Raw genomic sequence first — 26,114 nt, 5'->3', positions numbered from 1 at the left:
GTTTGGTGCTGGGGATGGAATCCAGGTCCCTAGCATGCTAAGCTAGTGATCTACCACTGAGATAAACCTCCACCCCATTCTCCAAGATTTTTTTTTTTTTTTATTGTAAACAAATGGGATACATGTTGTTTCTCTGCCTGTACATGGCGTAAAGGCATACCATTTGTGTAATCATAAATTTACATAGGGTAATGTTGTTTGATTCATTCTGCCATTTTTTCCCTTCCCCCCCTCCCCTCCCACCCTTCCCCTCCATCTATACAGTCCTTCCTTCCTCCATTCCTGCCCCCCTCCCTAAACCCAACTCCAACCCCAACACTAACCCTTCCCACCTCCCATTATGTGTCATCATCCACTTATTAGCGATATCATTCTTCCTTTGGTTTTTTGAGATTGGCTTATCTCACTTAGCATAACAAGATTTTTAATATAAGCAATTGATGGAGATAAAGTTGGGGACCACAAGATATATACCTGCTGATTCTTCTTCTCTGACATTCATTTAGAACATGGATGGAAACAAACTGTATTACAGAATATTGTCTGGAGAACAATCTTCTAAACTAAATGAAGTCATGGTTCATGAGGACTCTGTAGATGTATCTTCCAAAATTGTTTGGATCACATATGTTCATAAAATAGTAATGAACTTTTGAAGTGGACATTGAATATTTCTCACCATATTTGTGTATTCTATAGTAACTACTATATTTCTGTATAAATGGTAAAAGTTAACAGGTACTTTGTATAAGCCAGGAATTTAGAATCAACTTGTGAAATGAATATGCAATATTTTGGCTTTACATTAAAATGTGTCTTATTTATTTGATGCCACTGAAAAATTGTTGAAATTATTTGTTGCAAAATAAAAATGTTCATAATCAAAAAAAAAGGAAAAACTATTCCACAAAAATCATTAGCTATAGGTATAATAAAGTTATATTTTGATACAACTGATCAGAAATTTATCTGGTGTTACAGCCCAGGAAAATTCCTTACAAGCTCAATTCATAGGTTAAAGCAACAGAAAAGATTCTCCTCCAAAATCATAAATTATTGAACTTATTTGTTATTCTTGCAGTTGCCAAAAGTGACTGATGCTGTCAAGTGTATCCATTAACAAAATTGCTAAAAATAAACATTTTCATGATATAATTAACAAATGTACATAAAAGTAGGCAATATCAAGCTAATATTGGGAAAGTGTTATTTTTGTAGTGTATAAAGGTTGTCACCAAAAACATTACTTATGTGTAAATTTATGTTACTTCTCATGTATCTTCATTACTTGTATTTGCCATATAAATAATAAAATATTTTAAGGGAAAAGTTTCACAATTCAGTACCTAGAATCATTTTCCTTATGGTTTTTACATAAGGACTTCTGCATTTTCTCTTTGCTTGGCTCTGTCTCAGGACTGTTTTTGTGCAAATATAACAGAATCCCAGAGACTAGATAATTTATAAGGAAGATAAATGTATTCATTCAAGAATCAAAAAGATCAACGTAAAGGTGTTAGCATCTGGTGAGACTCTCCATGCTGTGTCATCTTGTGACACAAAGCAAAGGGGCAAGAGAGGGATGAATTCACCTTTCTAACAATCCCAACATGGCAATAAACAACCCACTCCCACAGTAACAGCATTAATCATTTCATGACTGTAGAGTCCTTATGAACAAATGCCTTCTGAAGCATCCCATTGCTCATACCTGCTGCATTGGGGATTACATTTCAAATACATGAACTCTAGGACCAATTCAAACCACAGCAGCCTATAGCAAAGTATGCAGCCAGTCCTGCAGAGGGATAGGATTTGCCATCCTAGAGTTGCTTGACAACTCTAGTGAGCAGACTCGAGTGGAACCAGCAGAGATGCCTTTGATCCAACCTCACAGAGTGTCACAGATTGACCCTATCACCTAAGAGGGGCCCTGCCCTGCAAAGTCTTCTCATCTAAGGGGGTCACACAAGGGTACCAGCTGCCAAGGGCAACATGAACACATGATAGTGGTCATAGATGCAGAACCCATCCCAGGGTTTGACTAGATGAGTTTCCTGTCTAAGCAGAAATGGAAATAGGAAATAGAAATTAATGACATTTATTGTTAAATGACATTTACCACAGTACATGCCAGAAATTACATGCAAGGGGGATAGAGAGACTGGTGGTCTAGTATCTGCCTTCAGTAAATATCCAGTCAAGTGACCTGAAATGGCCAGCAGATAAGTACAATATCATTGTATAGAAGAGCAACAGTAGGAGGGGTGTGTGTGCATGTGTGTGTGTGTGTGTGTGTGTGTGTGTGTGTGTGTGTGTGTACAGGAGTTGAGGAGAATAGGCTCAGGGAACAGACCATCTCAAATGTTTACCACTAACAAATGGCAAGGTTGAGATTCAGACCCAGGTTCTCTTGGTCCCGAGTCCATTGCTTTTTCGTTTATACAAAGGCATGGTTATCCATGTCTATATACCTGGTCTGCATGCAAACATCTGCCATATATGTCTTAGTTTGTTTTCTGTTGCTATAACAAAATACCTGAGATCAGATAATTTATAAAGAATAAAAGTTTATTTGGCTCCTGGTTCTGGAGCCTGAGATCCAAGAGCATTGCACTGGCCTTCTTGCTACATCATAACAGGGTAAAGGGCATCATCACATGGCAAGACAGAGACAACACACTAGCTGAGGTCTCACTTCCATCTCCAACAAAGTCACCAATGCCATCCTGTAATCCTTATTACATTCCAAAAGCCCTACCTCCCAAATACTACAAACACGAGTGTAGGGATTGTTTCCAACACATGAAATTTGGAGGTAGGGGATACATTAACCAAATCATCCCTTCCTTGAGGGTGAGCTCTGAACCTGGGCAGCAGGGATGAAAGCAGGTGGGCAGATCTGAAGGTAAGTTTGGATGGATAGGTGGGAGAACTGAATGATGATGGAGGAGGGAGGCACTGAATTAAGACTGTAAATTCTGGCTGGCCTAAGTGGGTGGAAGGAAATACCCATCAAAAAGAGGAATGTAGAGGTCAGGCACAGTGGTAATACCAGCAGTTTGGGAGGCTGAGGCAGGAGAATCACAAATTCAAAGCCATCCTCAGCAATTTAGCAAGGCCCTAAGCAACTTAGCAAGACCCTGCCTCAAACTAAAAAGAGCTGGGGACATGGCTCAGTGTTTAAATACCCATGGATTCAATCCCTGGTACAAAAAAAGAGGAATGCAAGCAAGCAGAAAGCGGGGGCTCAAGGACCAGTGTGTTTTGGGTTCAGCTCTGACAGATAAATGATACAGCATCCTAACTCAACAGCTGCCCCTTCTTCTGCCAGATCACTCTCTGATCCCTGTTTTCCTGAATCATCTCTGGAAGAGTGGCAGAAAGTAGGGGCATATGATGATCTCATACACTGGATACTGAGGAACACCAGGGTCATGCTACATGGTGTGAACAGCAGCAGTTGTGCCAGTACTATCACTCAGGAAGCTGGCTTGGGAGCATGGTGTAGAAGACTCCTATCCAGGATTGTGAGAATAGCCACGAGAGAGCAATAACTGTTACTCTCATTATCCTTTCACATCCATCTGTATTTGGATCCTCCAACTACTCCAGGATATAGCTTCTTATTTTACAGATTAAAAGACTGACGCTTAGAAGCAATGGTTTGTCCAAGGGAAGGAAAGGTGAAAAAAGGCTCCAAGCCAGGAATTAACCACTACACTTTCACATGTATTAAAAAAAAATCTTTTCTTTCAAATGCACCTTAGGATTGCAAAAAAGTTCAGATGGATCTTGTGTGCAAAGGATCTGAGTTGGTCAAGTTTAAGTTCCAGGGACTAAACAATGGCAAGAGACCAGGTTGGTCAGGGCCACATTCTTGTTTTGGGCAGTGCTGGGCATCAAACCCAGGGCCTCAAACATACTAGGCAAGCAAGCATTTTACCACTGAGCTACATCCCTATGTCTAAATCTATAATTTTGGAAGTTCGAATCATTGAAGAATTCTAATGCCCCCAACTTCCTAGGGAAAAATGCAGACGTGAAAGCAGAGGCAAGTTAAGTTTTCCTAGGAATGCAAGACAAAGGCAAAGGAAGACTGGACTTCAAAGGCCTGGGGAGAAGTGAATGAATGAGCAAAAGTACTGAGGAGGTAAATCAACAGGGCATGTGATTAACTCCAGGTGGAGAGATGGAAGAGGAAGTGGCTATAAATGCTGCCATATCCCTCTGGCCTGTGACACCCCCAACCCCAGCCCCCAGACCATCGTTTGAGGCACCATGCTGAGTCATGTCCTGAAAAACAGTAGAACCCAAACTGAAGTTGAGTTAAATAGAGGCCTTTCCTTAGACATTTTTCAGAATGCTATGATGTCTGCATGCCAGAGCTGGGCTTACCCACTCAGCAAGAATAACCTCTCACATCAAAAGCCTACAGTTAGTTACCGAATATACTGTACTGTGTGCTCACTAGTCCTGATCAGAAGCAACCTTACTCCTGCCCAAGGGCTTGTGAAAACAAATCTTTCAGTTAACTCACAGCCCCTCTCCAAGTCAGTGCATTCTGGAGTCCTCACCATCTGTGGCTACTGCATAGACCGGACACAACTGCCGAGTTCAGAGGGGTTGTTGCTGCCAGGAATGAGGCTGGCAATAGAGATGCTGCACATGGAGCTTTATTTCCTTTCTGATATGTACAGGTATGTACAGTTGGCTTGAGTCTATGGTACATTATTTCACAGAATTCTCTTACACACGGTGCATACTCCTGGGCAGGAAGCAGCAGATTCTGTTCTGATTAGTCCATGGATGGTGGAGGAAAAGGATACTAACAAGAGCCACCCCTTCTCCAGAGACATTCACAGGGAGTGCCTGCCCCCTTTGCCAGATACTAAAGTCCTCCCACAGACAACCTGTGCCTCCCACCTGCTTTGGGCACTTGTTGATAGGATCTGGGTGGTGGTAGCAGCAGCATCTACTGCCCAAGTCTTTCTCCTCCAGAGAATAGAATACTTGTGGGAGGCCAAAGAAGTTAGGGCCCCTACTCACCAGCAGAGGCAAACTGACACCTGACACCCAGAACCTGACCTGAATCCTCTGCCCACAGTATGTGCAAAGCCTTCTGAGCCCGATGTGGCCTGGCTTTATGGGGCACTAGCGTGCATCTTTTCCAAGCAACTTGTCCAGAACATAACCAGTCGGTTGTCACGGTTGATGCAGAAATCTGTGAAGTCCTTCAGCAGACGATCTGCAAACTTCTCATCCCCTGTGGCGCTAGAGCGCCAAGTCTTGGTAAGCATGGTGTTGTAGGCCCAGTTATAGCCAACCCGCTCCTCACAGAACATGTTTTGGTTGGTGGAGCTGGTGGAGTTGCGCCGCCGCCGCTGCTGCCCTGAGAACTTGCGCTTGGAGTAGGGCAGCTGCAGAAACACTGTTCCTGTAGGGAAAGGGCAGGGCCTGTGTGGCAGCACCAGGAGGGCACCTGGAGGTGGCTGAGGTGCTTCTGCCACCACAGGTTCAGAACAGGGAAAGGGACCTCTGAACAGGCCCAGGCCCCCCAGGGTTCGTGCACCTGCCATAGTGTCCCCTGATCAACTTTTTGCCCACAGCTCCTCACCTGTAACATGGATATACTGAGGCTTGTTCTCAGCAGGGAAGTTAAATGCAGAGGCAGAATATTTATCTTGTACAAATCCAAACCTAAGGGAAAGACAGGAAGGCACACTGGTTAGGGCATCCTTAGCTAAAGGGACAAGGGGAGGAAAGTGGTTAATAAGACTAACTTCTTGAGATAAAGGGATATAGAAAGATCTCATTCTCATTCAAGGTGGACTAGGCAGGTTGCTTAATTTTGTACTCTTCACTCCCAATCTCAACCCCGTCTCATACAACACCTCTCTAGCTCTCCTGTGCCCCAACACCTTTCATCTCCTGGGTCAACCATATCACCTCAATGAGTAAAAGCCCCTCTACCTGCTGCACTCTTCATCTAGCCAACCCCCTTCTCCTGCCACATCCCCAGCTGTCCCAGCAGCCCTCACCACTGTAGGTTTTCATCCTAGGCTTTCCCTCTGCCTCTTGCTGGAATTTATCCCAAGTGCTAACTGGCTGTAGCACCCACCCACATACATTCCTCATCTTAATTTACCTTAGTCACACTCTCTCCCCAATGTTCTCAGGCTAAGCATATAAAAGGTACTAAATAAAAGCCTTGAATTGAAATGGAATGAAATAATCTCAACTGAAATCCTTTCTAAAAGTGAGGAACAACAACCTGGGGCTCGCTGTACTGCACTCTGGAAATGGGCAGGAAGAGCCATTATTCATCTGACTTGTTCTGTTCCCCTTCTCATCTATAGCTTGTACTATTCCTGGTTCTTCTATTTCCATAAAGCACATTTATTATAGCCCTACCTGCTAAGAGCTATAAAGGATGTGCTAACAGATGTAGCTCCTGCCCTCTAAGCCTGAGATGTTTATGTAACAAAGGCCGTGATGTAGGCAGAGCTAAAGGAAGAAAGCTGCCTGTCTCCCATCCTGTGCTGAGCTCCCCAGGAAGGGTTGCTACCCTTTATCCAAGCTATTGGCATTATTCTGATACTCCTTAAGAATTTACCAAAGAATACAAGAAATCATATGTGCAAATTAAATGGATAGGCAAATGTGCACTGCAAGCTTCTTCATCTACAGACCGATTCTATCATATATAGTAATGGTCTGGATTTTGCCTTCACTTGCTCTCTACTTTTCAATCAAGTATTTTTTACTCAGCATGAATCAGCCTGACCAGTGTAGTCTTGTTTCATTTCTTTCTTAGGTTATCAGGAATGTCTTTTATTTAAAACACACACACACACACACACACACACAATTTAATCACACAGTCCCTGGCTATCTCACTGCCCGCTTGGGGAGAATACAAGGCAAGATTACAGGAGCTCCTACCCAGGGAAGGGACTGTAGTAATCTAACCCAACTACCCAGATGAAGTTAAAGAAGCTGGGAGTCACAGCAGAGGGGACCCAGGGAAGTTGGATGCTTTTCATAGCTTTTTTTTGAGATGGACCTTGTGAATGGGCTAAATGTATCATTTCAGAGCCACATTCCCACTTAAAATTTCAGTCCATGGAAAAATGGCAAGAAAAACACCTAGTTTGGGCAAGGCACTGTGCTAAGCATAGTGAAAGGGGAAAATGAGAAAAATGTATACCTTTGCCCTCTAGGGCCCCTGAATCAATATAATAGATGAATAGAATGTTCAGGGGAAAGGAAGGAATGATTTAGAGTAGAAGGACCTGGGAATCCCTAGTATGGGAGTATTTCACATGACACTGAACAAAGTGTAGTGAGAATAATAATGAAGCAAAAATAAGAGGCTTTGTTTTCACCATGGTTAACATGAAGCAGCAGTTGGACACAACTAGTGACACCTGGAGACAGTGTGGTTTGCTGGTCTGGTCAAGGGGAAAGACAGCTAAGCCTAGGGAAGGCTCTCCCTGGCACACACACTAGGTGTCAAGAAATATCTACAAGTTCATCTATTGCTTTTTAACCATTCATTGTCTTTTCAACATGTGTTAAGGGTCTCAAATTTTATATAATTCTATTACATGTTATCTTCTCAATAGCTTGTCCTCATTGGAGGTTAGGGAAATTGCTCTAAAGTCTTCCCTCAACTGGAAGAATGCAATGAGGTCTGAAAAATAAAAAAAAAAAAACGGCTACAGGAACTGGCAGGGTAGTACTTATCTCTGAAACCAAGGCAAGCAGTGCTGTTGGAGATAAGTAGCTAATCTGTCGTTAGTGGAAGAGATCCCTTTCCCCAGGAACAAAACAAACTGGGTTTCACTTTGGTAATTGCTATTAGAGATAAACATTGATTCCTTCCTACTCTTGCGAAGGGACAAACCTGTGTGCAATGGCTTCCTGGAAAAGGTGCATTCGATCCCAATATGTTTCTGGTTCAAAGCCTGAAAGAAAAAAGATTCAATATTGATTTGTGATCACAAGGTTTGTGATTCTACCTGCATTTGGGCTTCCACACCCTTCATTACTCTTAGCAATTATTGCTCACTGAGCATAAGCTGCTTTTTCCACACTACCTACTTTTGGGAAGACATCCTCCATCCCAAGGTCAAAGAAAGGTGTTCACCACCTCTTCCCCTAAGCTATAGAAGAATCTAGAAAAGTGATGAATCAGGCTGGGGAGATAGCTCAGCTAGTAGAGTGCTTGCCTCACAAGCAAAAGGTCCTGAGTTCAATTCCCAGTACCACACATACACCAAAAAAAAAAAAGTGATGAATCCTGTGTGAGCTGTCAGAACTTAATATCAGACTCATTCTAATGATATCCTATGTCAAAAACTGAAAGAAGTATTTTAAGTTCAAATATAAGACAAACCTTAAATGCATGTTTGCTGCTTCTAAGAAACAACAAAAACTATGTTTTATGTTACCAAACTTTCATTTCCCTATAGGGAAAGAAAATATAATCTCCACTTTAGGGATAGGAAAATTGAAACAAGTAAACATAAAAATGAATTTCTGACAAGTAAATTTGGAGAGGAGGAGACAGAGTACATGGCTCCCCTCCCCATCAGCCATGCATTAGCCAGCCTCACTCCTGAGGGCTGCTGCTATGGGCTAAGAGTTAAGTGAGGTGGGAAGGCTAAGCAGGCTGTCACACAGCAACAGGCAGCAGAGCCAGTGCTGCTCTTGGGGTGAAGGTGCTGAGGGCTGGGGCAGCCACTGCACAGACATCCCCAAAACTAGGGATGCTTATAGTGGCTTTGTTATTCTTCCATATTTGGAACTTTCTACCTAAGAAAAATTTGAGGATTCTAAACAAGAGGGGAAAAAAACAAAAGGTTTTTGGCTTTAACAGGAAAACACACAGACACAGCACATGCTTGTCAGATTTTTAAGATTCTGAATTCACTGTTAGAGGAAACAGATAACAGAAAGAGGCCCAGACACAGAAAATTTGAGTTTTAAATTTGAGGCTTAATTCCTTCAAACCAGGACTCTCTGTAGGCAACCAAGAGGATGCTGGTCTTGAACACTAGGTTACAACTGGCCAGGAATACCATCAACTTGCACAAAAATATCCTTAATGCAGCCCATGTGCTACCCTGTGCTGTGTAAGGGTAGAGGTATAGACTTTGTAAACTATGTATCTCAGAGTCCATGGCCTCTGGAAGAAAGGGGATAACTTGGCACATAAAAATGTCTTCAAAATAGTAAAAAAAAAAAAAAAAAAAAAAAACCACACAGATAGACCTCTAGAAGGTTGTATGCTCCAAAGAGCAGTCTCTCACATGAAAAGCTCAGGACCACTGAACTTGGTCTGCTCCACCTGGCAAAACCTCCTCAGCCTCTGGGCTGGTTTTTTGCCACCAAACCCGATACAAATTTGTAAAAGTGCAGCAAATAAGCATCTCCCTTACATCAAAAGTTACTTCTTTCACATTCATAATCTTTATATCCCAAGGTTCTTGACATACTGGCATCAACTCTAGCTTTTCATTTAAAAAAAAAAAAAAAAAAAAAAAAAGTCTATGAACTCATGGGAAGATTTTTAGGAGCTATATAAGTAAGTTCACCTGCAATGAATGCTTGGTGATGTGCTATGTAAAGTAGAGCTCGTCCTTTGATCTATCCTAAACTTAATGGACTAGGGTCAAGAGGTAGGTCAGAGTGGCCCATGTGCTCCCTTTCTGACTGACAACCCTCTTCTAAGGGAGAAAGACTCTGAACTGGGTACTGCTATCTTCTAAGCTTCCTCCCCACTCTGCTTTGTCATTCTGGAGATGTAGGACTTAAGCCACATGCGGGGCTCCAAGGGCTGACACACTGCAGTTTTGCCCAATAAAACTCGTTTCTTATTTTGCTTTCAATGCCCCTCTTTTAGGTCTTTTTGCACAGAATAGCACATGCAAGCCTCCCATGAGGTTCAAATTCCTGCAACCCAAACCAGTTAGGCTGGTGCACATGAAAGGAGGGGGTGGGAGAACAACAGCACTGCTAAGAGAGTTACAGGGCATAATGTGCCCTCTCCCACCCAGGGCTTCAAGCCTAAAACCAGACTGCTGGGTTGGCAAGGCAGCTCTAGTCATCCTGTTTTAGGAATAAGGGATTTGAAGCTCATAGATATTAAGTGATCTGTCCATTTGCTGAACGAGGAATGAAGTGGAAATTCATATCATTTTGGGTCCTTGTAGAAAGGTTCTCCCTTTTCACTAGCCTGTGTTGGTTAGATAGCTAGAGAGGTGTCCTCTGGAGGGTGGGGGAGGGGTGTCTTACTCATTGAGACAACATCCAGAGGAAAGTAGCTCTTACTATCAAATAGGTGTTCACTGCCCTCCTTGAGCAAGCAGCTGATATTGAGCGGGATGAAGAGCTGGGCTCGAAGGGGATCACCATACAGGTAGCTGGGCAGTGCAAAAGGACCCTCCAATACTGGTACCAACAAAAAGCCACAGGAAGTAGCTTTTCGATGCCAACCTTGGACCTGGTAGAAAGTACAGAAAAAATTGTCATCTCCAAGTTCTTTCAGACAACAGAAATAATTCCCAAGGAGCAAATCTGCCAGAGCTGTGGCATGCAGTGATTGATGTGTTCACTTATACATGTCCCCTGGTTACAAACAGGCTCATGACAAAAAACAGTACAGTTTCACTTCTTTCATAAATACTCAAAAAAAAAAAAATGATATAAGCAAAAGTTCCTCTTCATGGTCCATGCTTCTGCAAGTTCAGTGTTTTCTTTTGTGAAAAAACAGGGTGGACAGAGCTAAAACCCTTCTTATTCTGTGAGATGTTGGAGGCAGGTCACAGGATATAGGTTAAATCCTAATTTACCCTGTATCAGGAATTTAGTAAGTCCAAAGCATCAAATAGGAAAAAATAATCCAATTAAACTGGCTAAAAGGAATATGACAGAGGGTGGAAGATGACTCTGATGGCCTCTGGCCAAAAGTGATCAGCACTGACACACAGAATCAGAACCACTCTCTGGAAAATTCCCCAAAGCCATATGCTGGAAGACCAGGAATGAGAATTACTGGGGCATAAAGATAAACTTCTTCCCATCAATAATATTTTCCTATGGAACAATTTTTGAGTTTTTGAGATACTTTTATTAACCATAAAAAGAAACAAAAGCTGAGCCTGGAGGTGTACATCTCAGTGGTAGAGTGCTGGCCTAGTATCAGTGAGGCCCTGGGTTCAATACTCAGTCATAAAGAAAAAAAAAGAAAAGCTGATAGATAAGGCTACGGGACACAGATGAAATCTGTGTCAAATATTATTTTATTTATTTACTTTTTTTTTCCCAGACAGGGTCCTGGGATGAGGCTCAGGCTCATCTTGAACTTGTGGGCGAAGGTGATCCTCTCACCTCAGCCTCCCAGCTATAGGTTAAATATTATTTTAGAAAGATATAAGCTGGACACTGTGGTGAGTGACTACAGTCCCAGCTAGACCTGACCCAAAAAAAAAAAAAAAAAAAAAAAAAAAGGCCATATCTTGACTTACATTTATTATGTTAAAAATTGAAGGGAATTATTCTTAGATTTTTTTTTTTTTCCCCAAGAACTCTCATAACAACAACAACAGAACCAAGATCTCTGGTTTGATCAAATTAATTCCTAAGACTGAGTCAACAATGTTTTTATTTTAGGTAATATTTATCCTTATAAAATCTGACTTGTAACAAACGTGGATATTGCCTTAAGATAATAATTCACCTAAGGCATTAGCAGTATTGAGTGGGCTTTACATGAATAGATGTTAAACACATACTTTTTAAAAATTAGTTGCTAAATTCCTTGGAGGAAAAAAACATGTTTCTTCTGCCCAACTAAAACTACATGTGTGTATGTGTGACCACTGTGGTCCTGTTTTGAGATACGGTTATCAGGAGAGACTACCAAGGAAAATGCTGATGCCTACTGGGTCAGGGGTTTTGCCTGGAGGGAACGTCATCCTGATGTCAACCAGCTAGGGAAGAACTGGTGTTCTTGTACGCTGAGCAGGATAAGCTTAGCTTAACTTGGATTTTAAGGATACACTCTGGGTGAGACTTTCTGAGGAAAGGGTCTTGAAGATGATAATGTCATATACTGAGGCAGACTGTGCCAGATAGACAAGACCCACACAAAAACTCTGCCCCAGAGTTTGTCTTATTGTAGGCCTTAACTTTCATTCCTCTTGGGTCATTTTGCAGCCTTCAGTGAACTCTTTTTGAATTTCCCAGCTGTTCTCAGCTGTGTAATTAAATGCTTAGGCTAGAGTTAGAGAGGAGTCAGGCTCAGATGACCCATAGAAAAATTTCTTTTGGGCTGAATCAGAGTGCATAATAGGAGTAGCAGACTGTGATGATGGTTGAGGAAGGCTCCAGGAAGATACTGGCCACCTGGATAAGGAGTGTTTATTCTAATAGGCACTGGACTCAGATGAGCAAAGGCCAGGCACCACTTACTTCTTAGTGTGGTAGCAGTGAATGACCTGATTAGAGAGTCAGGACAGGACAGAACAGAAGGAGGAAAGACAGGCAGGAAGACCAGTTAAAATGAGGTTTTGTAGCCTTGGAACTTGTGACATCTTGAGCCAATTAATTCTTTGTTTATGGGCTGTCCTATGCTTTGCAGGATCATGAGCAGCAAACCTGGTTTCAACTCACCAGATGCTAGTAATACCCCTACTCCCACCATGTGTGATAAATAAAAAGGTCTGCAGAGGTTGTCAAATGCCCCTGAGAAGCAAATTTGCCCCTTGCTTGAGAACTCATATATTAACAGCAGTGATGCTCATTAACAGGGAATTAGTTAAGTAAATTATGGAATAAGAGACTATTCTGTAGCCATTAAAAACAAAATGAAAACAAAAACAAAAGCAATGATTAAAAAACAAACAAACAAAAAATAAGGCATATTTTTTGTGCTGATATGGAGGGCATACAGGTAACAGGAAAAAAAGAAGATACTAAATGATAGTTGTGGTTGCTCTTAGATAGAAGTCCCAGGACACATGATGGAGAGAGACTTGATTTCACTCCAGACCCCTGATTCTCAACTGGAGGTAATACTTCCCCTTCCCTAGGAACATGTGCCAATTTCTAGAGACATTTTTGGTTATCACAGTTGAAAGTGTGCTACTGGCATTTAGTGGATAGAGGCTGGGATGCTATTCAACATCCTACAGTGCACAACAGAGATGCACCCTACAATGCATCCTAAAATACACAGTACAGCACCCCACAACACAGAATTTTCTGGCCCCAGATGTTAGTACCAAGGTTGAGAAACCCTAACCTATACCCTGTTTGAATTTATTACTATTTAATTTTTTTAAGGCTATTCAAATAGAGTGAAAAGGTAATAGGGAGCCTGAAAAAATAAAGAGATATGAATCTCTAGTAAGATCCCCCTTCCCCTCTAAGAAGTGAACCAGACCAGGCACCAACCACATGCATGAAGTTCTCACCATCTCAAAGAGCACAGCGGCAGTCACTGCCATCCAGTGTAGCTTGATCTCAAAGGCTGCATTCAGGGAGAAGTTACCATGGTAGTAACAGCTGCACCATTCTAGCCGGTCTGTCCGGTTGTTCACATCAACATCCAGGGTCACAGTTCTCTGCTCTGGGACAGTGGCAGCTGTGTTAGCACATAAAAAGGGCCAAAGTAAGAGGAGTGGGATGAGGAGGAAAAACAAACAACTGAGCATCCAGTTGTGAAACTGCAGAACTGCCTAACAGAAAATCAGAGGCTCTATAAATTTTCTGGAAATCATCTAGTCCAGGAGTCCACAATTTTTTTCTGTTTGTGTATAAATATTTTAGGTTTTTTGGGGCATATATCTGTCACAACTACACAACATAGTGCAAAAGCAGCCATAGACATTACATTAAAGAATAGGCTTAGCTGCCTTCTACTCAAGTCATCTCACTTCACTCTCCTCTCCTCTCCCTGTACTCTCAGTTTATACCAGGAGCTTACCAAAGCTCAAGTTGAGACCTGGGCATGACTCCATGAACACTATTGATTATGCTTAAGGCACCTGGTACCTTAACATGATCACTCTGAACCTAAAAAGCATACCAAAGCTACAACTCTGTCTCTGCTTCATGGTCCCAATTCATGATACTGCCAGAGTAACCCTATACTTCACAGCCCAAATCAAAGAAAGTTTTGCTCTCTACTCTTAAAACACTGTACTTCTCCTCAGGTAAAGAGTACCAATCAAAAATAAGGGCACTCTATAAACATCAACAGTGACCACACACATCTCTTCTTTCCCATATGGCATATTAAGTTCAGCACAGGCCAGTCTAGAGACGCCTAAGAGAGTATACTGTTCAGTCAACTGGTTACAAGCTCAAGATATCACTGGTTTCATACTTCAGGGATTAGAATTGACAATACAGATGCTTCCAACAGGGTTATATTGTCTACAAAGATATGAGCCACGCTGAAATACGACTACCAGTGAAGTCACTCCCTGTGTTCCACGGGAACCAACTTATTCACCTTTTGGGGACATAGGAATATATGGAATCCAATAAATACATCCAAACCCAGGGTAAGAGCAGACTCAGCATCCATCACCCAGGTCAGAGCAAGGGTGCTTTTAACGACCCAGGGAAGGGATCAGTGTCACTAGAGGAGAATGAACATAACCCCACAAAGGGAACTGAAACAGCATAACAACTAGAGCTGCCAGAGAATGAAGTGAGGGTTATTAGTAGTGAGTGCCGTATCAAAAGGGTTTTCAATGAGGAGTTGGCTCCCACCAACCAGGAGTGCTATGGAAAAGGTGTAAATTTTAGGGTTTGGACAGAGGTAGTCTATAATCCCTTCTGACCCTGGCATCTAGCAGGTCATCAAGAAAAGACTGAGAGAGCTAGGCACAGTAGCACATGCCTCTAATTCCAGCAACTTGGGAGGCTGAGGTAGGAGGATTCCAAGTTCCAGGCCAGCCTCAGCAATTTAGCAAGAATCTGCCTCAAAATTAAAATAAATAAATCAAAAGACTTGTGGTTATAACTCAGTGGTAAACTATCCCCTTGGGTTCAATCCTCAGCATGAAGAAAGAAAAGGAAAAGGAAAAGAAAGGAAGAGAGAGAAAGAAAAAAGGAAGGAAGGAAGGAAGGAAAGGGGGCTTTGAGGGGGCTCAAGGCATGTGGCACTGCTCCTTCCATAGTCTCAGATGCCCTTTTAGCCTCCCAGCTCAGCACCACAGGAAGTGGGAGCTACCATGAGTGAATTCAGATAGGACCATATGCCAATGTCAGGGATTTCAAAACAACTTTCAACTACTAACAGCCAATTGAGATTCGTTAGTATTTAAAAAGGAACATGACAAAGGAAACACACAAAAAGCAAATGGAAAATGAACAAGTCATATATAATAAATATACAATGGCCTTTCTTCCATTATAAGTGATATTATTTTTATTTTCCTGAAAAATAAACCAAATATTGAAGATGACCTAATTTAAAGACAACATATTGGGCTAGGGATGTAGTTCAATGGGAGAGCACTTACCTAGCATATGTGATGCACTCAGTTCCCTCCCCAGCACCACAATAAATAAACACAATAGATCTTTGTCACTTAAATAAATGACAGAGTAAAAGTCTATATTCTAACCTGGAATAATGCTACAGAGAAATAACTCATATCCTAACGGTCACAGAACTGGCTATAATAAGGTCATATCAGGTTTAAAAGGGAAAGAAACCCACTTCCTATGGAGGAGTGATGGGCAAAGAGGCTGAAAGAATGAAATTCCTCTATAACAACCATGGGAGCTACTGAAAAGCTAAAAAAAGTATGTTTCCCCAGAAAACATACATACAAAATTCTGACTAGTTCAGATTCACTGAAGACCATACACAGACCCCAGGTAGTAAACACCAGTCCAATCAACTACCTGCCCCGGACAGATTTCTCTCTATTCTCCCCCTTTTGGGGGCATATAAGTTATTTTTCTATAGACTGCTCTTTGTTAAGCACTAAGAACCAAAGTTAACCTGAGATGATCTCAATTCCACCTTAAGCAAAAGACTATGGCAGTCAGGAGAGGATTTTACCAGCCTACAGAAGGACAAGACTTTGGAAAGGAGAATGTTTGGATAGACATTGTCAAGAGGGCTCACAGAAACTAAATATGTCAAGGTGACAATACTGGTAGTATTTTCCAGAAGTAGTGACTCTGACCAAGGGGTAAGTGCATCAAGAGGTTTGGAACCATTCACACAACCCCTTGTCTTTTCACAGGGGAAGGACCATGCATACAAGAAAGGCGAAGGGCAGTTTGTTGCCAGGCTGGTAGTATTTTCAACAGAATGAACAGCAGAACTACTACTATTTTTCTGAACAATTCAGCAACTAATTACTTAACATCAGGTTTATCAACTCCAGACTTAATGTTCCAAATTCAATTTCCCCCAAATCTGCCAAACTGCATTCATTAATATTTTTACATACATTCAACAAGTATTAACAGAAAACAACTATGATCAAGTAGGAGTGGGGGGGCGATCCAAGATGGCGGATTAGAGGGAGGCTGCATTCCTTGTCACTCTGTAACACCAGTTTCAAGCAGGGGATATCTGTTTCTTGCTGAGGCAGTTTTTGCTGCTTATTGATCCCCTGGTGTTTACCCCATTTGTCTACTGTGATAACCTGCAGTCTGCCAACATATCGATGCCTTTTTGAATGCAGATTGCTCACTGTCAGGTGCCCATCATCCGCCATTTGTCTGCCTCTTGCCTGTCCATCGCCTGCCTTACACCTATCCATCGCCTGCCTTACACCTATCCATCACCCACCACCCGAGGTTCACTTCCAGATCGTACGACAACAGTCAGCAAACTGATCACTGACCGCAGGTGGAGTGCCAGCTGCCTTCTGTTGCCTGGAAGTTCACTGTTACAGTACCTGCAGGTATGATTACACGTGGCTGCCGCCATTTTGAGACAACAGCCAGGCCCCGCAGGACCCCCGTCCTAAGGGTGGGACTGACTGAGCCCCGTTCTCCAGAATCCCTCAGGCCGACCGATTACTCCCTGCTTCCAGGGCCCACACATTGACTGACTGCTCCCTGCCGCCAGGACCCCCAGACCAACTGACTGCGTCCTATCACCGGACCCCAACGGACTGATTGCACCCCACCTACAGGATCCCACAACCACACCAAACACACCCCCACCTCCAGGACCCCTGCCTGACCAACCGCACCCCGCCTCCAGGACCACGTCCACACCCCAAGCTGCAGCTCCCCATTTGCCAACACATTTGGAAGCCAGAGGCGCCATCTTGGATAATCCTAAAAGCTATAGCTCCGAACTTTAGGTGGGGAAAATCCCATTCTGAGATGCCTGCTGGAGACTAGAAACTCATTGTCAGGTACCCTCTCATGGCATCAGGCTACTGAAGACTAGGAGGTTTGAATACTATATGACTGTTACAGTGTACATTTTCTTTTTTCTCTTTATTGAATAATTTTAGGCTTTTATATCTTTACTTTTCTTGCTCTCTTTTCCTTTTGTTTACCTGTTCCCTAAGAGTCTCTTTCTCTCTTTTTGCATGCTAACAACCAACTTCTTTTGATTATACGCTCACCCTTTCTATTATTTAGAACTTCTTTCTTTTCTTATCCCATTAACAGCTACATTCTACATCCCTCTGCATCCTCTTTGTCCTCCATTAGAAACTGTAGACCTTATTGCAAATCTGTTTGTTATACTGAAGATAATAATTGAACTCATTCTGTTTATTATGACAATATTGTTAATGTCCTCATAGGAGCTATTTGGTCTAGGATTGCATACTGTCTGAATTGGGCACTGCTAATATTGATCTCCCCTTAAAGAAAAGGTTTAGGAAACATATAGGGCCACTATAAGCCTATAGGGAGGAATCTGCAATACCCCAGATCTGCACTGCTAGAGGGGAAGATAAATGAACGACATGAAAAAACGAGGGAAGAAAATGATCCAAACAAACCTAGATTCTAAATTAATAGAATCCAATGACAGTATGGTAGAAGAAATGTCAGAAAAGGACTTCAGATTACACATGATTAAGATGATTCCTGAAGCAAAGGATGAGATAACAGAGCAAATGCAGGCAATGAATGATAAATACCAATAAGCAGGTGAAAGAGCAACTGCAGGAAGCAAAAGATCATTTCAACAAAGAGATAGAGATTCTCAAAAAATAAAAATGGAAATCCTTGAAATGAAGGAAACAATAAACCAAATAAAAAACTCAATGGAAAGCATCACCAAAAGACTAGATCACTTGGAAGACAAAACCTCAGACAATGAAGAAAAAATATTTAATCTTGAAAATAAAGTTGCCCCCACAGAGAAGATGGTAAGAAATCATGAACAGAATCTCCAAGAACTATGGGACATCATGAAAAGACCAAATTTAAGAATTATCGGGATTGAGGAAAGCACAGAGACACAGGCCAAAGGAATCAACAACCTATTCAATGAAATAATAGCAGAAAATTTCCCAAGCCTGAAGAATGGAATAGAAAATCAATTCCAAGAGGCTTACAGAACACCAAATGCACAAAATCACAACAGATCCACACCAAGGCACATTATAATGAAAATGCCTAACATTCAAAATAAAGATAGGATTTTGAAGGCTGTGAGAGAAAAGCATCAGATTACAAATAGGGTGAAACCAATACGGATAGCAGCAGACTTCTCAGCCCAGACTCTAAAATCTAGAAGGGCCTGGAACAACATATTTCAAGCTCTCAAAGAACATGGTTGCCAACCAAGAATCCTACACCCAGCAAAACTAACCTTCAGATTTGAAGATGAAATAAAATCCTTCCATGATAAACAAAAGCTAAAAGAATTTACAAATAGAAAGCCTGCGCTACAAATTGTTCTCAGCAAAATATTCCATGAGGAGGGTATGAAAAACAACAATGCAGGTCAGCAAAGGGAGGAACTACCTTAGAGAAAAATCCACTCAAAGGAGAAACCAAGCTAAGTTAAAAACCAAAAATAAAGCCAAATGAATGGGAATACAAATCATATCTAAATAATAATCCTGAACATTAATGGCCTAAACTCATCAATCAAAAGACACAGACTGGCAGAATGGATTAAAAAGAAAGAGCCAACGATATGCTGCCTGCAAGAGACTCATCTCATAGAAAAAGACATCCACAGACTAAAGGTGAAAGGATGGGAAAAAACATAACACGCACATGGACCCAATAAAAAAGTGGGGGTTTCCATCCTTGTTTCACATAACGTGGATTTCAAGCCAAAGTTAGTCAGGAGGGATAAAGAAGAACATTTCATACTGCTTAAGGGAAACATAAATCAGGAACACATAACGATCATAATATTTATGCCCCAAACAACAGTGCATTCCCTGTACATCAAACAAATCCTTCTCAATTTCAGGAATCAAATAGACCACAACACAATAAGTCTGGGTGACTTTAACACACCGCTGTCACCACTGGATAGATCTTCCAAACAAAAACCAAACAAAAAAAAAAAAAAACATAAAACTCAATCAATGACCTAGACTTGTTGACATATATAGAATATTCCATCCATCAACGAGCGAATTCACTTTCTTCTCAGCAGCAAATGCAACCTTCTCGAAAATAGACCATATGTTATGCCACAAAGCAGCCCTTAGGAAATGCAAAAAAATAAATACTACCCTATGTTCTATCAGACCATAATGGACTGAGAGTAGAAATCAATGACAAAATAAAAAACAGAAAATACTCCAACACCTGGAGAATAAATAATATGCTACTGAATCAAACATGAATAACAGAAAACATCAGGGAGGAGATAAAAAAACTCTTAGAGGTCAATGAGAACAACAATACAACATATCAAAATCTCTGGGACACTATGAAAGCGGTACTAAGGAAAATTCATTGCATGGAGCGCATTCAAGAAAAGAATGAAAAGTCAACAACTAAATGACCTAACATTATAGCTCAAAGCCCTAGAAAAAGAACAGAATAACAGCAAAGTAGTAGAAATCAGGAAGTAATTAAAATCAGAGCTAAAATCAATGAAATTGAAACAAAAGAAACAATTCAAAAAATTGACAAAACAAAAAGTTGGTTGTTTGAAAAGGTAAACAAAATAGACAAACCCTTAGCCACACTAACAAAGAAAAGAAGAGAGAAACTCAAATTACTAAAATTCGTGATGAAAAGGAAATATCACGACAGACACCACTGAGATACACAACATAATGAGAAGCTACTTTGAAAATCTGTATTCCAACAAAATAGAAACTACCAAAGACACTGAAAATTTTTAGAGACATATGCTCCAACCAAAGTGAACCAGGAGAACATACACAATTTAAACAGATCAATATCAAGCAATGAAATAGAAGAAGCCATTAAAAACCTACTATCCAAGAAAAGCCCAGGACCAGATGGATTCTCAGCCAAGTTCTACAAGACCTTCAAAGAAGAACTCATTTCAATACTTCTCAAAGTATTCCAGGAAATAGAAAACGAGGGTACCCTACCAAACTCATTCTATAAAGCTAATATCACCCTCATACCCAAACCAGGCAAAGACACATCAAGGAAAGAAAATTTTAGACCAATATCCTTGATGAATATAGATGCAAAGATCCTTAACAAAATACTGGCACACTGTATCCAAAAACATATTAAGAAAATTGTGCACCACGATCAAGTGGGGTTCATCCCTGGAATGCAAGGATGGTTTAACATCCGTAAATAAATAAACGTAATCCATCATGTCAATAGACTTAAGGATAAGAATCATATGGTTATTTCAATTGATGCAGAAAAAGCGTTCAACAAAATACAACACCCCTTCATGCTCAAAACACTAGAAAAAATAGGGATAGTAGGAAAATACCTGAACATTGTAAAGAATATTTATGCTAAGCCCATGGCCAACATCATACTTAATGGAGAAAAACTGAAACCATTCCCTTTAAAACCCAGAACAAGACAGGGATATCCTCTTTCACCACTTCTATTCAACATCGTTCTTGAAATACTAGCCAGAGCAATTAGACAGACTAAAGAAATTAAAGGGATACGAATAGGAAAAGAGGAACTTAAGCTGTCACTATTTGCTGATGACATGATTCTATATTTAGAGGATCCAAAAACCTCCTCCAGAAAACTTCTAGACCTCATCAATGAATTCAGCAAAATATCAGGCTATAAAATCAACACGCATAAATCTAAAACATTTTTACACACAAGCGACAAAACAGCTGAAATGAGGAAAACAACTCCATTTGCAATAGCCTCAAAAAAAAAATAAAATACTTGGGAATCAATCTAACCAAAGAGGTAAAAGATCTCTACAGTGAAAACTACAAAACTTTGAAGAAAGAAATTGAGGAAGACCTTAGAAGATGGAAAGATCTCCCATGTTCTTGGATAGGAAGAATTAATATTGTCAAATGGCCATACTACCAAAAGTGCTATACAGATTCAATGCAATTCCAATTAAAATCCCAATGATGTACCTTACAGAAATAGAGCAAGCAATCATGAAATTCATCTGGAACAATAAGAAACCCAAAATAGCTAAAGCAATCCTTAGTAGGAAGAATGAAACAGGGGGTATCACAATACCAGAACTTCAACTATACTACAAAGCAATAGTAACAAAAACGGCATGGTATTGGCACCAAAATAGACAGGTAAATCAATGGTACAGAATAGAGGACATGGACACAAACCCAAATAAATACAATTTTCTCATACTAGACAAAGGGGCCAAAAATATGCAATGGAGAAAAGATAGCCTCTTCAACAAATGGTGCTGGGAAAACTGGAAATCCATATGCAACAGAATGAAACTAAACCCCTATCTCTCACCCTGCACAAAAACTCAACTCAAAATGTATCAAGGACCTCGGAATCAGACCAGAGACCTGAATCTTATAGAAGAAAAAGTAGGTCCAAATCTTCATCATGTCAGCTTAGGATCAGACTTCCTTAACAGGACTCCAATAGCACAAGAAATAAAAGCAAGAATCAATAACTTGGATAGATTCAAACTAAATAGCTTTCTCTCAGCAAAGGAAACTATCAGTAATGTGAAGAGAGAGCCTACAGAGTGAGAGAAAATCTTTGCCATTCATACTTCAGATAGAGCAATAATTTCCAGAATATATAAAGAACTCAAAAAACTCTACACCAAGAATACAAATAACCCAATCAATAAATGGGCTAAGGAAATGAACAGACGCTTCACAGAAGAAGATATACAAGCAATCAACAGATATATGAAAAAATGTTCAACATCTCTACTAATAAGAGAAATGCAAATCAAAACTACCCTAAGATTCCATCTCACTCTAATTAGAATGGTGATTATCAAGAATACAAACAATAGGTGTTGGTGAGGATGTGGGGAAAAAGGTACACTCATACATTGCTGGTGGGGATGCAAATTTGTGTAGCCACTCTGGAAAGCAGTGTGGAGATTCCTCAGAAATCTTGTAATGGAACCGCCATTTGACCCAGCTATCCCACTCCTTGGCCTATACCCAAAGGACTTAAAATCAGCATACTACAGAGATGCAGCCACATCAATGTTCATAGCTGCTCAATTCACAATAGCCAGATTGTGGAACCAACCTAGATGTCCTTCAATTGATGAATGGATAAAGAAACTGTGGTATATATATATATAATGGAATATTACTCTGCCATAAATAATAATAAAATTGTGGCATTTGCAGGCAAATGGATGAAATTGGAGAATATCATGCTAAGTGAGATAAGCCAATCTCAAAAAACCAAAGGATGAATGATCTCGCTGATAAGCAAATGATGACACATAATGGGGGATTGGAGGGGGGCAAGAATGGAGGAAGGAGGGACTGTATAGATGGAAAAGAGGGTGGAAGGGATGGAGGGGAAGGAAAAAATAACAGAATGAATCAAACACCATTACCCTATGTAAATGTATGATTACACAAATGGTATGCCTTTACTTCATGTACAAACAGAAACAACATGTATCCCATTTGTTTACAATAAAAATAAATTTTAAAAAAAAGTAGGAGTGGAGACAGTCAGTGAACAACAAGAAGTTCACCACACAGCTTAAGTCCTTGTGGAAGTAGAAAAACTCACAAGCTATACACACACACACTGTCCAGAGGTGATAAGAGCAAAGCAAACAAAGGTTGGGTATCATGGGCCCAGAGACTATCGTGGCGTCAGGGAAGACCTCATTTACATGTGACCTTGAAGAAGAGACTTGAAGGGAAAAATTCCTGAGGGCATCTGAGGCGGAAGGAAAAGGCCAGAAGCAGAAGTGTGCTTAGTATTTTGGCCTATGTGCACAGAAGCCAATGTTGGTCAGCAAAGTGCATAGGACCACCACAGCAGATGGAGCAGAATAAGAAACCCACATGGGAGTCAGCTGAGAGGATGAAGACCAGCTTTTAATACCAGCGAAATGTGGGTCACAAGAGAACGCTGCCTAGAGATAAAAACATGATCCTACTTACATTTCACGTGGTCTCTCTAGATTCTGTGTGGAAAACATATTATGTGGAAGGAAGAGGTCAAGAGGTGACTACAATATCACATGCAGGAGATGACAGTGGCTTGGAATATTGAAGGTAGATAAAAAGAAGACAGAACTTGCTGATGGACTAGATGTAGAATGGGAAAGAAAGAACAGGAAAGTGACTGAGATTCCCGTCTGGCTTAAGTAACCAAAATGAGAAGGAAAGACTAAGGGAGAAGTAGATGGGGGTGGCTAGGGAGTGGGAAGGTGGAGCTCTGAACAATGTACTTTAGTCTCTAATTGACAGTCAAGGAGACAAATGGATGAGTCTCAAACTGGAAAACATGGTGTAGGATAGAGATGAAAATTTAGCAGTGATTGGACGTAGGGATAATGAAGGACCACTGGCCTTAACAAGATGCTTCAAGACACAGTGATAGGACTCAGAGAAGGCTTTACCAGCCTATGGAACAAGACCTATCTGCTACAATGTTGAAAGGTTAGGTAGCTGAAGAGAAATCTGGAAAGGAGACTCAAAAAAAAAATAAAAGGAGAGCTGAGAGGGAGCACTAAAAAAAACATTGAAAGGAGGAGTCAGAGATTATCAAACAAATGTTGCTGATGGCAAAAGGACTAGGCCACTTTACTAAGCAATGTAGGGCTCTGTGGTAAGCTTGGGAAGGGTTGTTCCAGAGGAGGGGATAGAGGAAAACCTGATTTAAGTTTCCCATTTTGTTTTGTTTTACTAGGCTTTTGTCAACAAGACAAAGTCCACCTGTTGTAGACTGACAGGGATGCTTGATGAAGATGCTTTGTCGGGGTTTCCAGGACCCCCAGCCTTGGGCATGGTCAAGATGGCGCCTGACGCTGAGCCAAAAGCGGCCAACTATACAGTAAACAACCAGCGAATTCCAATGATTGGCTAGTTAACGATGTGACTAGAGCATGCCCCCCCTCGTGTATCTATCCTATGCTTGCAGCTGTCCGCGTTTACCTCGTGTACTCTCCCCTGATTGGCTGAAGTGTATATAAGCCTGGTGGGTGGGAGAGTGGGGAGGCAGAAGCGGAAGAAGCGGCGGAGACGGAGGCTGAAGCTGAGCTGGAAGCTGAGAGTGCGCGGAAGCTGGGAGAAGCTGAGAGAAGAGAAGCTGGGAGTGCGCGGAAGCTAGGAGTAAGGGAAGTGTAGGAGAGGGACTGTACATAATAAACTTCCAAAGCTTCAGAAGTTTGTCGTGTCTCTCTCTGCGGGCAGAGGGAGCGCAATAATGCTTTACTAAAGAGAAGAGTTCAGAAAGAAGCAATGCCTGTCAGAATCAGTCCAAGTACTACAAGCAGGGGTCTTGAGCACAGGTGGAGATATTGGCCTTAGACTGGAGTAGTGGTGGCTCATCTACAGTGAGTAAGGGGTTGCAGGGAGGCAGAATAGTAGGGACAGACATCACTGCTGGTGAAGGTGGATGGGAATCTTCAGTTATCTCAGTGACATAAGATACTAGGAGTGGAGGTGGAAAGCAGAGGTTAGAAGTTTGGTGGCTCTTAAAAAAAAAAAAAATGACCAGTGGGATGGCAGAGAGAGGAAGAAAAACCCACTGGGCAAGCTGAGGTTTCGTAGCAAAGGGCTGGGACCTGAGTGTCCTTTATCACCAAGAGTTGCAGCTGCCCCTGGACCTGGGCAATCATGAGAATCATCTGAAGTCCTCATGGGCTTTGACTTTATCCTCCTGAAGCCAAATGCAGTATGGTTAGAGATCGGGATTCAGGGTCAAGAGATCCTGCAAATAAACTCCAGCTCTAGCACTTAGATGCAGAACCCTGGGCAACAGACTTACTTCACCACTCTGACTCTCAGTTCCCTGAACTCTACAAACTGAGAAGAAGATGAATTGAGATCATTTTCTGCTTTGTGCAGTACCTGACCTATATATATGCTCTAGAAATCATGGCACTAGTATTACTACCATTGCCCCATATCAAGCAGGGCTGGAGCAACCACAATTGCCTTTATTGAATTGTGGAAAATACACAAGAAAACTGGGGGTCTCTCTCACTCCAGCTGTGACTATTCTTTCTACCTCCAAACTCTGAAATCACCCTCATTTTACATGTTCACCTGATATGCGCTTAGGGAAGTTACTGATGAACTTCAAAGATTCTCAAGTGTCCTGAGCTCTCAATCACGGCCCCTTGCCTTCTTGGTGTAATCCTTCAATTACCCAGGGCAGTGGTTCTCAAGTGGGAAATAAGTTGGTATCCCCAGGGGACACTGTGGCAATGTCAGGAGACATTCTGCTACATTTGGGGGGGTGGGGGGGCAGGCAGTCCTACTGGCATCTACAGGGCAGAAGCCAGGAATGATGCTAAACATTCTACAACGTGAAGGATAGCCTTCCCCTTCAAAGAAAGAATTGTCTGGTATAATCATAATGCTCTAATTTTTTTTTTTTTTTTTTTTTTTTAATTATCTGGTCCAAGCATCTGTAATGCCAAAGTGTAGGAACTCTGCTGTAAGGTTTTATATGCACTGGAAGAGAAGATTCACACCAAAACAATTCATTTATCACTTTTAAGAAAAGGA

The 26,114-nt window shown here is 41.3% G+C and overlaps 1 protein-coding gene across 1 annotated transcript in view; it reads right to left on the bottom strand.

Annotated features, from left to right (window-relative positions):
• Positions 1 to 435: 435 nt before the first annotated feature.
• Positions 436 to 26,114, bottom strand: part of Depdc5 (DEP domain containing 5, GATOR1 subcomplex subunit) — a 145,455-nt gene continuing 119,776 nt past the window's right edge. The window contains 5 exon segments of the mRNA XM_047561008.1: positions 436 to 5,437; positions 5,618 to 5,700; positions 7,910 to 7,970; positions 10,339 to 10,510; positions 13,485 to 13,654. Of these exon segments, the coding sequence (XP_047416964.1) occupies positions 5,145 to 5,437; positions 5,618 to 5,700; positions 7,910 to 7,970; positions 10,339 to 10,510; positions 13,485 to 13,654 (779 nt within the window). The 3' untranslated portion in view covers positions 436 to 5,144.

The sequence above is a fragment of the Sciurus carolinensis genome, chromosome 8, assembly GCF_902686445.1.
Source record: "Sciurus carolinensis chromosome 8, mSciCar1.2, whole genome shotgun sequence".
NCBI classification, from domain to species: domain Eukaryota; kingdom Metazoa; phylum Chordata; class Mammalia; order Rodentia; family Sciuridae; genus Sciurus; species Sciurus carolinensis.
The sequence above is the reverse complement of the archived record's forward strand: the minus strand, read 5'-3'. Positions and strand labels throughout refer to the sequence as shown.